This window comes from Dryobates pubescens, chromosome 17 (genome assembly GCF_014839835.1).
Source record: "Dryobates pubescens isolate bDryPub1 chromosome 17, bDryPub1.pri, whole genome shotgun sequence".
NCBI classification, from domain to species: Eukaryota; Metazoa; Chordata; class Aves; order Piciformes; family Picidae; genus Dryobates; species Dryobates pubescens.
In genome coordinates, this window is record NC_071628.1 from 15,354,696 (window position 1) to 15,369,306 (window position 14,611).

The 14,611-nt window shown below is 36.0% G+C and overlaps 1 protein-coding gene across 6 annotated transcripts in view; it reads right to left on the reverse strand.

Annotated features, from left to right (window-relative positions):
* Positions 1-14,611, reverse strand: part of NEDD4 (NEDD4 E3 ubiquitin protein ligase) — a 53,276-nt gene that overhangs the window by 27,614 nt on the left and 11,051 nt on the right. For 4 of the 6 annotated variants that reach the window (XR_008462660.1, XM_054168823.1, XM_054168822.1 and 1 more), the window contains exon 1: positions 4,685-6,286. Coding sequence is in view for 5 of the 6 variants with exons in the window: in XM_054168823.1 (XP_054024798.1) it covers positions 4,685-6,199 (1,515 nt within the window). In the remaining variant the exon portion in view is untranslated. Of the gene's footprint in view, positions 1-4,684; positions 6,287-10,098; positions 10,153-10,565; positions 10,605-11,720; positions 11,800-13,721; positions 13,796-14,611 lie in introns of those variants that run through there. The other 2 variants (XM_054168825.1, XM_054168824.1) reach the window with 1 other exon arrangement.

Consider the following 14,611-nt stretch of genomic DNA (forward strand, 5'->3'; position numbering starts at 1 on the left):
TATGAAACAATGCTTACATCATTGTAACATTTTCCAAAAAGTGTTTTTTATTTAACCCAAAGCGTTGATCTCATTTCTCACTGAGAGCGAAATTACCTGAAAGCCTGCAAGTTGTCTGGCTACTTAGGACTAGAGAGAACTATGTCACTATCTTGCCCTGGGAACAAGTTTTACTCTAAACACATCCTTAAATGTATAGTAACCCTTAAGAGAAAATTGCTATAGCTTGCAGCTACATTAAAAAAGCCACACCATCAGTGCTTCCCACTCTCTCATGATAGTCCAAAAGGACATGAACCAACCTGAAGGCTGGATAATTAAGTATTTGTACAAGCTGTTTAAGGAGCTCTGCTCTGCCTGGTTTTCCACTGACATGAAAAACCTACCTAAACTCAGTTCAGACTAAAAAACAGAATGAGGTTTATTTTAATATGTGCAGAGCACAATCAAGTAAAACTCCTTTTTAATATGTATGTGTAATGTCTGCTGGTGACTACAAACTGCTAGAGCTTTCATGTCAAGGGTTATTGAATTATTCCGCTACAACTTAGATACTGCTCCTTACAGCACAAACATATTCTGAAAGTTACACATAGCTCATTGTTGCCAAATACAACTTGCTAAAAGTGACAAGAAAATGTTAGTGATGGAGCCAATACCAAACAGTATTACTTGACTACTTCCTTTGCCAATGCTTCCACACAGGAACTGTTCACAGCTAGTGTTAGCTGTAAGGTTTATCACATGCTTTGTGTGTTACCTTCTTTCTCCCCTTGAATAAGATTGCTAACCAAAAGCTAAAGGAATGAAGAAAGGTGGAGAAGCTGTAAGAAAAATCTGCATTTAAGCAAGATGGAAAATAAATCAGTACAATTTATCAAAACCCTACACATTATTATATAAAGGATGAAAGTAGGCTCTTGCTTACAACTAATTATAAACAATTACATCCACATGCCACATCAAGATATGCGACAGTGAACAATATAAAAATGGTTAGGTAACGAGGTTATCATAGCACAATAGTATAAAGCAATATCAGTTTGTGCTTTGCTTTGTATTGTACCTATAATCTTTCTTCACCTGCCTTCTTTCCCTCTCACTTCTTGGACAGATTTGGGACACCAGTGGCCATTCAGCCCCTCTGTTCCATATGCAAAGATGGAGAATCACAATTGCCTCCCCTTCTCTCGGCACTTTTCCCTGATTGGGCCATTATCTCCTATGAAGAAGTATTGCTAAGACAAAAACTTTATACTCGGGGATCAAAAAATTCTTCAGTTCCAACTGAAGAATTTCTTCACACAAACCTAAAAGCCAGAAAATGATTTGGTTATTTTAAACCACCTGTGATTTTTTTTTGTGTGTGTGTGCTTCAAAATGTGCATTCTGCACAGTAGAGACAAAACTTGAGTAAAATCACTTGTAGATAAAAGGACAGTAACATGATTTCAAGAAGTTATTTTAAAGGTATACAGTTGCGGAAAGAGATTTGAAAGTACATGTATGATATTCATGTTATCTAACCAGCAGTCACACAGATGGGGAAGGAATGGCTAATGTCAACAGGGATATCAGCATAACATTGTACTTGTTGAAGAGATTAACACAGCTTTGCCTTTTTTTTTTTTTTTTAATAAAATTTATGGTCTACAGTAAGTTGAGCTGTAGTCCCTGCTTCTGCATTACTCTCTACCTTTTAAAGTTTACATACATAAAATAACATGTAAACTATTCCCTTACTCACTCCTACCCTCCCAGTTCACACCTGTGATGTCAAAGTGCTTTAGTTGCAGATCTATTTATACCCTAAGCAAAAAATAGATGCACTGAAAAAAAAAAAATTAAAAACAGAAGTAAGAACTCAAGGATATTCTTCAATGCTGTAATCATGGACTACCCCTTCTTCCTGATTCACATAAATGAAATTCCACTATCTACTGCAGAACTTATTCAGTAAGTTTCTACTAAAGATCAGCCATATATATAGGCCATCACCACTCCACATTTTTAATTAAATTGAAAAATAATCCAAGGCCAGTTGTCACAGAAATGGAGCTTGATTTTTTTTTTTTTCCTTTTTTTTTTCCCTTTTTGATTTTTTTTTTTTTAAGGTCAGCCTTTAACAAGCTGTTGATTATAGAAAGCAGGAAATCTGATATGAGGTGGATGAAGTCAAGTAGCTAGGCATGTAAGAGAAGAATGCATAGACCTTTCACTGCTTTGGACTCTGGAGTCTCTGACCAAAGCAGATTTCATGACTGCTCTGTACAGATAGCTGACATTACTAAATGCTACTCCAGTATCAACTCGTTAAATTTGAACCCAGACTCAGCATATCAGTATACTAGGCCAGACTAACTGGAGTCAACAGAAATATTTCGGGAGTTGTTTATTTTTAAATGCATCACAATACACCATGATAATTAACTGGACTACATAATTAAATGATTGCCACAGAATCTGTTATATTTGTCACAAAGGCTGTAATAGCAAACAATAATATTTGTCTATTTTATTCCAGTGAGTTGCTGAACTGCTATAAATTCAGCTACAGTTTTTACTTTGTTTGGTGTCAACAAGTTTTATGGGATATTCTGTAAAAAACAATTTTACATTAAGATGGAAGGGGCCATTCCAGGACTGAAAGGCTTCTGCGCCTGTTGCTGCACAAAGGAATCCGAAACAACCATACTGCCATAAAACCCTTAGTACCCAGTTTTCTGCTGCCAGAGATTTTCAATTTGTAGGTAGACACAGCACAAATCTAAATACTTGCAAACACAAGAAAAGTGCAACCTACCAACAATTTGACATTCAGACTGTTTTTTTATTAACCTTGTCTCTCATTCTAGTCAGAACACGCAATCTTAAGAATTCAGGAAGCTTAAAACGCGTTGCCACATTAACACAATAAAAATGCTCAAATCCCACACAAGTATGCTATCAAGTGCTTTAAGAAAGTTAAGTCTCCTTAGATTTTATGCCAATCCACTGTTAGCACCAGTTCTGGGAAACTGAAACAAAGTACTGTCAGTTCAGTGTCTTACAAGGTTTTCTGGAAATGTTTGCTACCAATCTAATCCTGAACTTGGATTCTATCCAAACTGAATTTATTGAAATTGCCGCTGCTTACTGCATTGGGGCTTGGACTAGATGACCTTTGGAGGTATCTTCCAACCCAGACTATTCTACAGTTCTATGAAATTAACTCAGTATAAAAATATAGAATACCTCACATATTAAGAGCCATGAATCACAGAGGCTAGCAGTGCAAGCTGATGAAAGTTGCACTTGGAAGTGCATGACTCAACATGTTTTCCTTTTTACAATATGCTTTTAAAAATAATTCTATTTAAACATACCATATTCTGTTTGTGCTTGTTGTGGAATTTACCAACCACCATAGACATCGATTTGGGGATGAAGAGGCAGCAAACAATATGCATAGTGATTACCTGTGATCCACTGTGAGCTTTATAATGAAGCTTAAACACAGACTGCAGTTTTACAAGATTGAAAGCACATTTATCTTCAAACTCTAAGCAGAAGTCAGTACAAAATTCTAAAGAAGTCAAGAAGCATAGAAACATCAGGCACCACTCTGAGGGCAACAGCAGACTGAAAGTTACAGGCTAATACCTCCAAGGCAAATATATTAACTAGTTTAGAAATGGACTGTCATAACTATAGATCTTTGCCATAAAGACTTCTGCTTAAACAAGCACATTGGTTAAATAGTGGTAGTGTCAATTCATGAAGAACAAGATCTTAACACAATTTTGGTAAGCATTAATTGTTGCACTTTTATCACTATTTACAACTAAAACTAATATAGACTATTCAGATGACTCAAGTTATTTAAACAAGTCTTAAAATCCACATTTTGTGGCTTTTGCCTTACTAAAAATATAAATTGCCTTAACAGTTACTAGGCACAAACACACTTCTGCATTTTAGTTGGACATGTGTTTCATTAAAAAAAAAAAAATAAGCTTTCTAGACCCAAGTACTATAACTTGAACAGCAAAGTTGTTGGGAAAGGTATTAAGTTACAGTGAACTGCTCAGGCTGAAGTAGTGGTTGGGAGGGGAAAAGAAGGAAAAAAACAAGGCAGAAAGGAAACACTGAAAATTCTTGTGGTTCAGGGTGTATACAGAAACAAATGGCATTTACAATTTTTATTACTTATTTTGTTACTTATTACTTTAATTCTACATGCAGAAACTGTTCTGTAGCAGTCTATATAAAAAAAAAATCTAAAATATTACAGAAACCCACACATGTTACATGCAATTTTAGTAATTACTATTATTTTACTGAGAAGTTTTAACTATAACTAGAGAACTTCATCTGAAGTTTAAATAATTCCCATGTCTAGATAACTAGCCAAGAAAATTCCTTGGAGTTCCTGTAAAAAGGAAATTATTTATGATATATTAAATACAGGTATTTCACTATAAGATCTATTCACCTATACTACTGTATCATACTCTAAGAAAAAAGTCTAAAAACTTAATGTTACAGATAATATAAAAATTAACTTCCTAATGGAGACAGTTTGATACCACCAGGAAATTCTGAAATCAATGCATTTAAGTATTGCTTGGAAATTTTATTATTTTCCAATTACATCTTGGCTGTAAAACACTGTTAAGATTTTTCTACAGACCAGAACACTCACCTTATGGGGCCTCCAGCAAGAAGTGCTAGACATTTCCCTTTTAGAGCTTCCATATCTTTTCTTAACACTGGTTGTTTTTCCTTCATTCCCAGGTTTGAACTGTATGTGCAACTGAGATGTCCTTGCACTATGACACCTGTACTTAAGGCTGGATAAACAGCAAGAAACTTTTTGATGTGATCCTTCCAATGAAACACTCCTTTGCAAAACATGGTGGGTTTTGCTCATCTGTGCATTTGGTCTTTCCAGTTCATTTCTACCAATGCGATATTCTGAATCTGGTTTTGAGGGTAAACATGCCGATGTGCTACGTGCCAGTTTTAAATGCGGGCATTTTGCGCTGGAGTTCAGATTTAACTCCGGACTGCAACAGCCATTAACCATTTCACTGCTTGACGCTAATGCTCTTGGAGTGAGATGAACTGAAACACGTGAGAAGCCATCACATACATCTTCACAAACTGCCTGTTCAGGACTACTCAAAATTTGGCTTTTGTCCTGTAACGATCTGTTCAAGTAAAGTGGTCGAATGTCTCTGACTTCGCCAGAAGGGCAAACCGTTTTAGACAGTCGAAGTCCATTGACTGCTGTTGAAAGGAATCCCTTGGAAATGGTTTGATCTTCTTTTTGTGCCAGCTCACCAGGAGAAATAATTAGTTTATGGGATGTCTGATAGGCACTTCTATGTAATAGCTGACCTGAGCTTACTGGGGAAGCTGGAGGAGTACTGGAAGGACTCCTAGGGAAAATAACCAGTGATGAACAACGTCGCAGTGGAATTTTAGTTTTCTTCCTCACTGACAAAGCATCTTGGTCAAAAGTAGTATTACTTTTACACAGAACTTCCTGACATGAGTTGTTCCTATAGGAATTACATTTGTTTCCAATGCTTCTATATGAAGAATCATCATGTATAACATTACTACATAACATACCATCACTTGTCAAAAGAGTGCCGCTACCACTGTCACTGATGACACTGTTACTATACGAACCCCCATCACTTGTGGTACTTGCACATGATCCATAGTCACTGCCAGCACTGCTGAATGATCCACTGTCACTGGCTGCAATACTGCTAAGACTGCCATTGCACAGGGCAGTATTGCTCAGAAGGCTATCATTAGATCGATGATCAACAATCATTTCAGCACTGCCATTTTCTTCATTACCAATACCAATGAATGAAGAGTCTTCACCTGTAGCCACATCCTCACCAGACTGATAACATTCACCAGATTTTCTAGTCTGTAGGGAAATATGCAGTGAGGTGCTCTTTTTCATTTGCAGTGGAGAAGTAGTTGCATTTTCCTCTTGATTAATTACTTGCTGCATTACAGGTGCATATGCAACTTGTCTAGGAGTCAGTTTCCTTTGTGTAACATTAGGTGCAGAATTCTGCAGTTTTTTGAAGTACATACGACTGTTACCATCCAAAACATCTTCAGAGACTTCCATTGATGGGTCTGTGCTGCTTCTTTGGGTAGCAAAATGCAATCTTAACCGTCGTGCCATTTGTTCTCATTTCCACACATGTTAGCAAATGAAAACCACAAATATCCTTCAGCAGAAAGGCTACGAGCAGCTGCACAGAATTTAGAGCTTGTACATCACAACAGCAAAAAGCCCATAAAAGCTGTAGTCTTTGTCCTAATTTCTAGAAGATACTAGTGTTAAAAAACCCCAAACTGTACCTCATGAAATGTCAGCCATTCGTTGAACTGCAGTTTGTGGACCATCTTTGCTTGCAGTCAGAAAGCATTCATTCACAAAGCACTTACGTTCCAACGACCTCTGCCGCAACACACTGACAAACACTACTGACCTTGTTTCAATTATACCTTCTGTAATTTGAATAAATGAATACAACAATCAACTTCCAGTAATTCCATGTTTAAAACAGCAAGTCCTGCTGCAGCTGCACTAGCTGAGTCAATGTGTCCGTACTTTCCTCAGCAGCGTATGACTACTAATATTTTTACCCATAGGTTTAGAATTACAGGAAGTCGGTAGGAATGAAGTCCCATATAATTGAGTATCAAGTCTAAGATTGAATTTCCAAATAGTAACCATGCTAGCAAACTGCTGAGGTCTGAATTATGCATAAACCAATGAAATAAGACTTATGCCTCTTAAAAAAATAAGAAAAAAGAAAAAGAAGTCTCTGCACTAGTTAAATAAAACTTTAAAGAAAGCTGGTATTATCTTGCAACCTACATGCTGTTTAGAAACTGTGTTTGCTTAATAGTTGCATAGTAGAAACTTCCCCTGCTAAATAACTCAATTTTCAATGAGGTGTAACTGAATTAGAACCACAAAAAGTTATTCTAATTAATAATTTGGCATTTATTTTCAGCCTACCATGTTAACTTTTTAGATTCAAACAATTTCAAATTACAGCTCTTAAAGGTAGAAGAAAACTATTCTTACAAGCTGAAGTACCTCATCTTGTATGACGAAAGCCCACAACAAGAAGATACTGATTTGAATTCAATATGGCATGCAAATATATGACCAGCTATGTAAACTTTTCAACACTAAGTATGCAAATGCAATTACCAAGCACAGTTACAGAAGAAAGTTATTCTGTACAATTACATAACTTTAAATGCATAAGCCAGTTTGCAACTACAGATTTTTATTCCTTAAACAAAATTATTAGCATGTCAAGAAGTTAACAGACTGTCAAGTCTCAAAAGAGTAAGGGGATTGAGAACGCCTACAAAATGTTTCATAGGCTCATATTGTGTGAGAAGGTCTTTGCTGGCACCTAGTGGGACCTCTGAAAAAAGACAATCTTGAATTTCATTAAGGAGGTTGCCGTGGGTTTGTTGGATTTTCGGAGGTGGGGGGGTGAGGTGGGGGGGCGTGGTTGTCTTGCTGTGGTTTGTTGTTGTTTTGTTGCATTGGTTTTGGCTTTTTTAAACAAATATTTGGCTATGAAAGTACTTTTGAATACAGAAGCCATACGAAGCAGTACTAAACGCTACCACACAAACATGAAATTACTTAGTGCTACTGAAAAAGCGCAAAGAGAAAGAACACTAGGCCATTTATACTTTTATAGGTCATACTACTAGAGTTTTTTTCTGCTCCGTATTTATTTAACCTTTGCTATATTTTAAGCTAGAAGGCAGTAAAATGAGTATTTGTGCCTCCTTTCCAAAGAAGAATCAAGAATCAAATTTGGAGTACCCTATTTGCAAGCAACCAATTGGTTTTCTAATTATACTCCAGGGCTTACTTAACTTCCATTATCTGAATTCCATTATTAGAATGCAGCAAAAAAATTAATATGAGCTTATTCATAAAAAGCCAACAAATACAATAGTTAATTTATTTCATTATGCTTTACCAACTGCACTTTTATATGTTGGAAGGGGACTGAGACACGGGGAGAAGAGGTTTTTGGTTACCGTTTCATAAAGTTAATTTGAACTTCAAGCAATATATTAAAACAAAACAAAACCAGAAGAAAACAACACTACCCAAACAACAACATACCCATAATAAAACACACCATAATATATGCAAATGAAAATTTAAAGAATTCTTGAAGCTGTTTTTCCCTCCAACAACAAATTAGGAACAGTTTGTAATATGTTAATGTGCTAAACAACACATAGCAACTTTATTAGAGATACTGCTTTTAAAGAAAGCAAGCAACACTTGATGAACTGAAATGTTTTTCTCATTTTACTAAAGAAACCTCAAAGAAAATAATAACCTGGCATTTATTTGGTAACTCAGGCTCCAGATTTAAGTGAAATTTCTTGCTGCAACAGTGCAGCCAACTACAACTTCTGTAGACACGAAAGGTTTTAAAATGTAAAATTCTATCTTGCTGAATTAGAGTTGACAAAAATAAATTGAAAAATAATTTTAAAGAAGTATCAATATCACTTAATATCACTGACTTCTTCAATATCTGTGAGAGATTTTGGCATTTCATTTTGAAATATACACAATTGTGACTATATATATATAATCACACTTAAGAAACAAAGAATAATTTCCAAGCCAGTGCCAATAAAATGTTTTAGTGGTTCTTGTCCCATAAGCAAAGGTGTCAAACAATTACTCCAGATTAGAGGAAGAACATTAAGGAGCAACCTTGGTAGACACCAGAAAGAAAGTACTGGCTTTCTACCAAAAGAATCAAGAATTTAACTTTTGAATTAATTGTGCCTTCCAGCTTCCAGAGGGTGGCAGTAATGTTCCAATGGACAAAGTACTTCGACCTCAAGAAGAATGCACTGTAACTTACAACATCACCTTGAGAATAGTATTTCCAGCATCCTGAAAAAATAATATTTAACCTGTCCTGTGAGCCACAAATGCTGGTGATTGACTTTAAAACTGCCTTAAAAAAAAAAAAAAAAAAAAAAAAGAGGACACTATATTTTAAATACTTTGATCAGGTAAATACAGTCAAGTATTTGACTTCAGTCAAGAAGTAAATGGTTTGGAGACTGTGCAATGCCTATAACCAAGAAATATGCAGTCTCTTAAATCTAATTATGCTAGACGATTTGTACTTATATTTATACATATTTGCACTCTTTCCAACTTCAGCAAAACAGCAACTCCATAAAAGATACAGTACAGAAAGCACTAGGGAAAAATAAGTATTTCATAGCCAACATACTACTCCAGAACAAAAAGATCCAGTACAACAGCTTCCAGAATGAAACTGTCTGTGGAGTACAAACTAAAGAGTACTCAGTCCCTCCTATAAGTTTGAAACTATTGCAGAAGGAAAAAGTGTGTAATCCAGTGATACAGAATGTCTGAAAAGTAGCCTTAAGATGCAAGTGTCATGATTATACTGCTCCCTGCCTTATCCAATATAATAAAACATACAGACAAACAGGCAAGTAAACATCTTCACACATAATATGTGAGTATGGACAGAGTTTTGATTTCACTGAGGAAAATGCACAAGCTACCCCTATGACCTGCCAGAATAACATCTATCCACAAGATCACAAACCAGTGTTCACTTGATAAGATTTCCAAAGAACACACACACATGCTTTCTTTGATGCTACTCTTCATGCACCAAAAAAAGCTTCTCACACTGTCCACAGAGATAATCAATACCACTTTGCTCGTGGGAAAAATAAAACATTCATTGTGGAGCTTTTAGTACCACAATAGAATTTGGCCACATAATTTGAAAAGCACTATAAAAGAACAATGCTTTTGACTCAGAAGTTAAAAATAAAAATTTAACTGCTTCAAACCATCAAAGTGTTACAATGTGAGATAAGTAAACTAATCAGATCTGCCTCTCACTTTTGGTTTCATTAGAGTAGTCAGGATTGTTTGGGGTGGGTTTTTCATCCATGCTGAATCCAGACAAACTTCCATTCACTTCTTAATACATTACAGTATTACACAAAAGGACCTACCAAACGGTTTTCATCAAATACTTCAAAAAGAAGTCTGTGTTTCTGAGGATCAACCTATGAAAAATAAAGATGTTAATAGTTAAAATATTAAAATATTTTAAATATTTTAAAATATTTAAAATATATGCTTAATTGCAGAATTTCTCTTAAGTGAAATCTGTTTATGCAGGGTTGTGGTGGGTTGAGAGGAAAGGCTCTGCTTTCCCTCCCCCACTGAGAAAGAAACCGCGGCTAAATACCAAAGAAAGAAATACATAAGACCTAAATTAATCAACACATCTACACCTTGCTACCGTTTCACTATGCAACATATTTCTATTGGAATAAAGGAGCCAAGGCTGGTGCTATCCCAAACTGCTTTAAATCCATGCTCATGTCTTAAAACTTTCAGAAGATAACATCAGAAAACTTTCCAAATGTGTTACTGTAACATCCAAAGTAGGTAATAAGGCTGTAAAAGCACTTACTCTAAATAAGAGTTCTTCATTCCACTTGGGGTTTAAGGACTACATGTGGGGAGGAAGAAGAAAAACAAAAAATTGAAAAAAAAGGACAACATTGGTTATAGTGATGATTCTGTATTGATGTCTTTGCCATTTTACATCTGGTTTATCTTACATAACAATCCACTTAAAGTACTAAAGCTTTAACCCTGCAGTCGCAGGTAAAAGTCACAGGACTCTGAGTATGTTTAACACAGTATAGAATAAGGACAATTTGTGCAAGTTTTCTCACATTTTGGCTAATGCAAGGATGCAGAGAAGGGCTCATTTATTATATAGTCCAAATCAGTTAATTTATGGTATGCCTTCAAGTAACAGTCACTGCCTTCAGTTCAATATCTGTATTGTTTACATGCAAACACATGTTAATCCTGAAATTATGGAGTCTTATCAAATGCCAAATCTCTCACCAGTGTAATTAAGACCAGGCACAGGTGGGCCAAACAATATAACCCACTCTACTAAACACATTCTTTCAGTTGGGGCTATTATTTAAAATTAATACTGGTACTCAAAACTTGCATCATAACTACACTAACAGTCATCAATGTGAAAGAAAAATAGATGAGAAAAATTATTTAGAGGCATACTTTCTATAGCACATATACATTTTTTCATTTTTAGTTCATCTAACATAAGTTACCAGTACTGGGACTTACTATTTCCTGCAGGTATCAAGAGAAATGAGTAGTATCATAATTCAGATTAACCGTGTAATGTGGTGTTGAAATACAAATTGTGTTTGTGTGTGAAACATAAAAAAGATTAAAGTTGTAAAGCAAGAAAATAAAAAGATAGCCAGTAAGAGAGATTCTTATAGCATTAAGCATCACAGAAAATCAGAGGAATCCAGTATTTCCATGAATTATGTAGTTGTTAATTACTACTAAGCTCCTATTCCTTAGTGTTTATTTACTATTAAATACAATTAACAAAGAAAATACCAGAACAATGTTATGAACAGACAAGGAGAGCAGATCACAGAACATACCTTTCCCCATGTCCATTTTCTCAAATGACATATTAATTCCCATATTTCCTATAGTATTAACTTTTCCTCTAGAGTCCGATCAAAACCAAACCAAAACCCAACAGATCCACAAAAATAAGATGGCTTACCTTTTTAATAGTTTTTGTCTGAACACTGGTAAGGATACCATTCACTGGATCATACACTGTTACTTTCACATATGGGTCACTTGCAAGGGATAAAGAAAAAAGTTGAGCATTCTGCTTTACATACTTTTCTTGTCAGTGTTATTAGCAGTTGAGTTTAAAAGGCTTAAATAAATATAAGCTATGAAACGAGGAGTTACAATTACTTTATGAACACTATGCACACTTGTACTTACAATCATTTTCTAAATGCTGTTATCTCTAACACTAAACACTGTTAGTGATTATGACCACACTAGCTACACCATTTTATATTCTTTATACCACTACAATTTGATTCTCTCTCCTTTTTCACAGTTCTTATTTCATGTGAACAGATTTATTAAATCTTCATGCATTTCAACAAGATATACATGAAAAAAAAATCTCAAACAATTATGATGAAAAAATGTTGAAGTATTACATCTTGTTTTCAACAATTTAGTACCTCTAGAATTTGAGGTACTCCCTTGAATATGCAATAATATTTTAAGAGTTTCTACAGTGTGAGTTTAACCCAATTTTTTATGTTAAGGAAGGTGTCCTAATATGGTTGCTTATTGGCCTACTGCCTCAGATTTTTTTTTTCCCCTTCCTGTACAGTAAACAAGTTTATATAAATATCTGCTTTCATGAAGACTCAAGGTACTCAACTCTTCAGACTAATAACAGAAGATGACCAAGACTGTCTGCCATACAGTAAGAGAGCACAGAGCTGCACAACTTTTGTTTTAACACAAAGAAATATGGAAAAGATTGTCTGGCTTTTGGAAAAATACAAATATCAGAAGAAAAATTTATCTAGTGTTATACAAGTGTCACATGTAACGATTTTGTTGTAGAATAACAGCATTCCTGTACATATGCCAACACAGCTGACAGCAGAATTGTTACTATACCCACTCATACTTTTCTAGACCATCTGCACATGAGCCAGGGGGAGAAAAAAAAAAAAAGGCAGAAAAAAAAGCAGCTTTAGTACAAGCTACATGCTGTTTCTACAAGATCCTACAAAGCATTTAAATTACCAATTCAAAAGTTTGCCCTTTCCTGTGGTAAATGTTAAGCCACTGCAATTGTTTATCTTACAAGGATCTTTCATTTTTAAATTTGTACATATCCAGAGCCTGCAGCCACTGGCATGGGTTTACCACATCTATAGAGGTGGTGGAAGCTATTCCTTTGCATATTAACTTGAGTTGGAATAGTCTCATTGTTACCAGTGTTTACTCCAAATCTTTAAAGCACAGATAAGACAATTTTGATTATAACTGAACTCCTGCTATTTTTCATAGTATCACAGTATCAGTCAGGGTTGGAAGGAACCACAAGGATCATCTAGCTCCAACCCCCCTGCCATGGGCAGGGACACCCCATACTAGATCAGGCTGGCCAGAGCCTCGTCCAGCCTGGTCTTAAACACCTCCAGGGACGGGGCCTCAACCACCTCCCTGGACAACCCATTCCAGAGCTTCACCACTCTCATGGTGAAGAACTTCCTCCTCACCTCCAGCCTGAATCTCCCCACCTCCAGCTTCGTTCCATTCCCCCTAGTCCTATCACTACCTGATATCCTGACAAGTCCCTCCCCAGCCTTCTTATAGGCCCCCTTCAGATACTGGAAGGCCACAATTAGGTCACCTCGGAGCCGTCTCTTCTCTTCTTTTATTGCAGTCTACCCAAAGGAAAGTACATACATTTACCTATCCCTCCAGATTAACCTGTTCCACCATGCAGAGAATTAAACCTTTCCACTCATTGTATTGCCAATGCATAAGACCTGTCCAAGTGACTCTTGGGCAAGAAAACAGGTATCTTCATGTTTACATAATGTCTGAACATTCCATATAAGTGTAAATGGTTCTGACTTTTTCAAAAGAGGATTTACTAAGATCTAAACAACCGGGGGGGGGGGGAGAAACAGCTGTCCTTCAATATATCAGTATCAATGACTTGTATTCTTACCTGGCTCCTAAGATATCCTTCTTGGCCAGGCCAATTCCTGCTATAACCTTTACCCTGACAATCCGAGTGTTCTCCTAAAAGAGAAAATAACATGTTCACGGTGCACTCAGATTTACTTTTCAGATCTATTTTTAATTTATAAAGCTAAAATAAATTATTGGAAACATTTTGAATTTACACTGAAAACCATAGTTACTTTGACAGAAACAGCTCTAAGTTTCAGTGGGAAATGTATTCTACCTTTACCTCTTTTAAAGTCTTATCACCATTGTATTCACACATGATGGTAAAAACAGAATCCAAACAACTGGTTAAGACAAGACAGTAGGGTTTGATTATTCTTTTTTTTTAACAATTTTGTTTCTCAGTGTTCTAAAGGTGTGGGATTTTTGTTTGTTTGATAGAGTGCTTAATCCAACAAGACAGGATTGTTTCTCTATCAGATTGGATGCAGCACATACACGCTGCACAGCACACACATGAAGACCTCCTAGGGCAACGGCAAAGGCAAGCTGCTATTCCCATAGTCCACACTACCCTGCGACTTCTGCTGCTCCCAACTAACTGTTCCAGGAAGGCAGGCATCTAAGAGCAGTTTCTGCAAGCAGTTTGCCCGTTTCAGAGCAGGTAGCTCTTTGCTGTCTTTTCTACAGAGTTGGCATCGACCTTTGTGAGAATGTGGTCTGAATAGCGTAACAATTGTTGTCTCACATGGGCATGATCTGTTAGGACACAAGAAATGCATTGCCATTTGCATCTCACTAGACATACAAATGTGTAAGGTCTGAGCAAGTTTTCACCTAATGGTATCTTGGCATTCATCAGAAAGTGGGAAATAGACTCTGACCATGAATTTATTTCCTGAGATGAATGAGAAGAGTATCCAACTT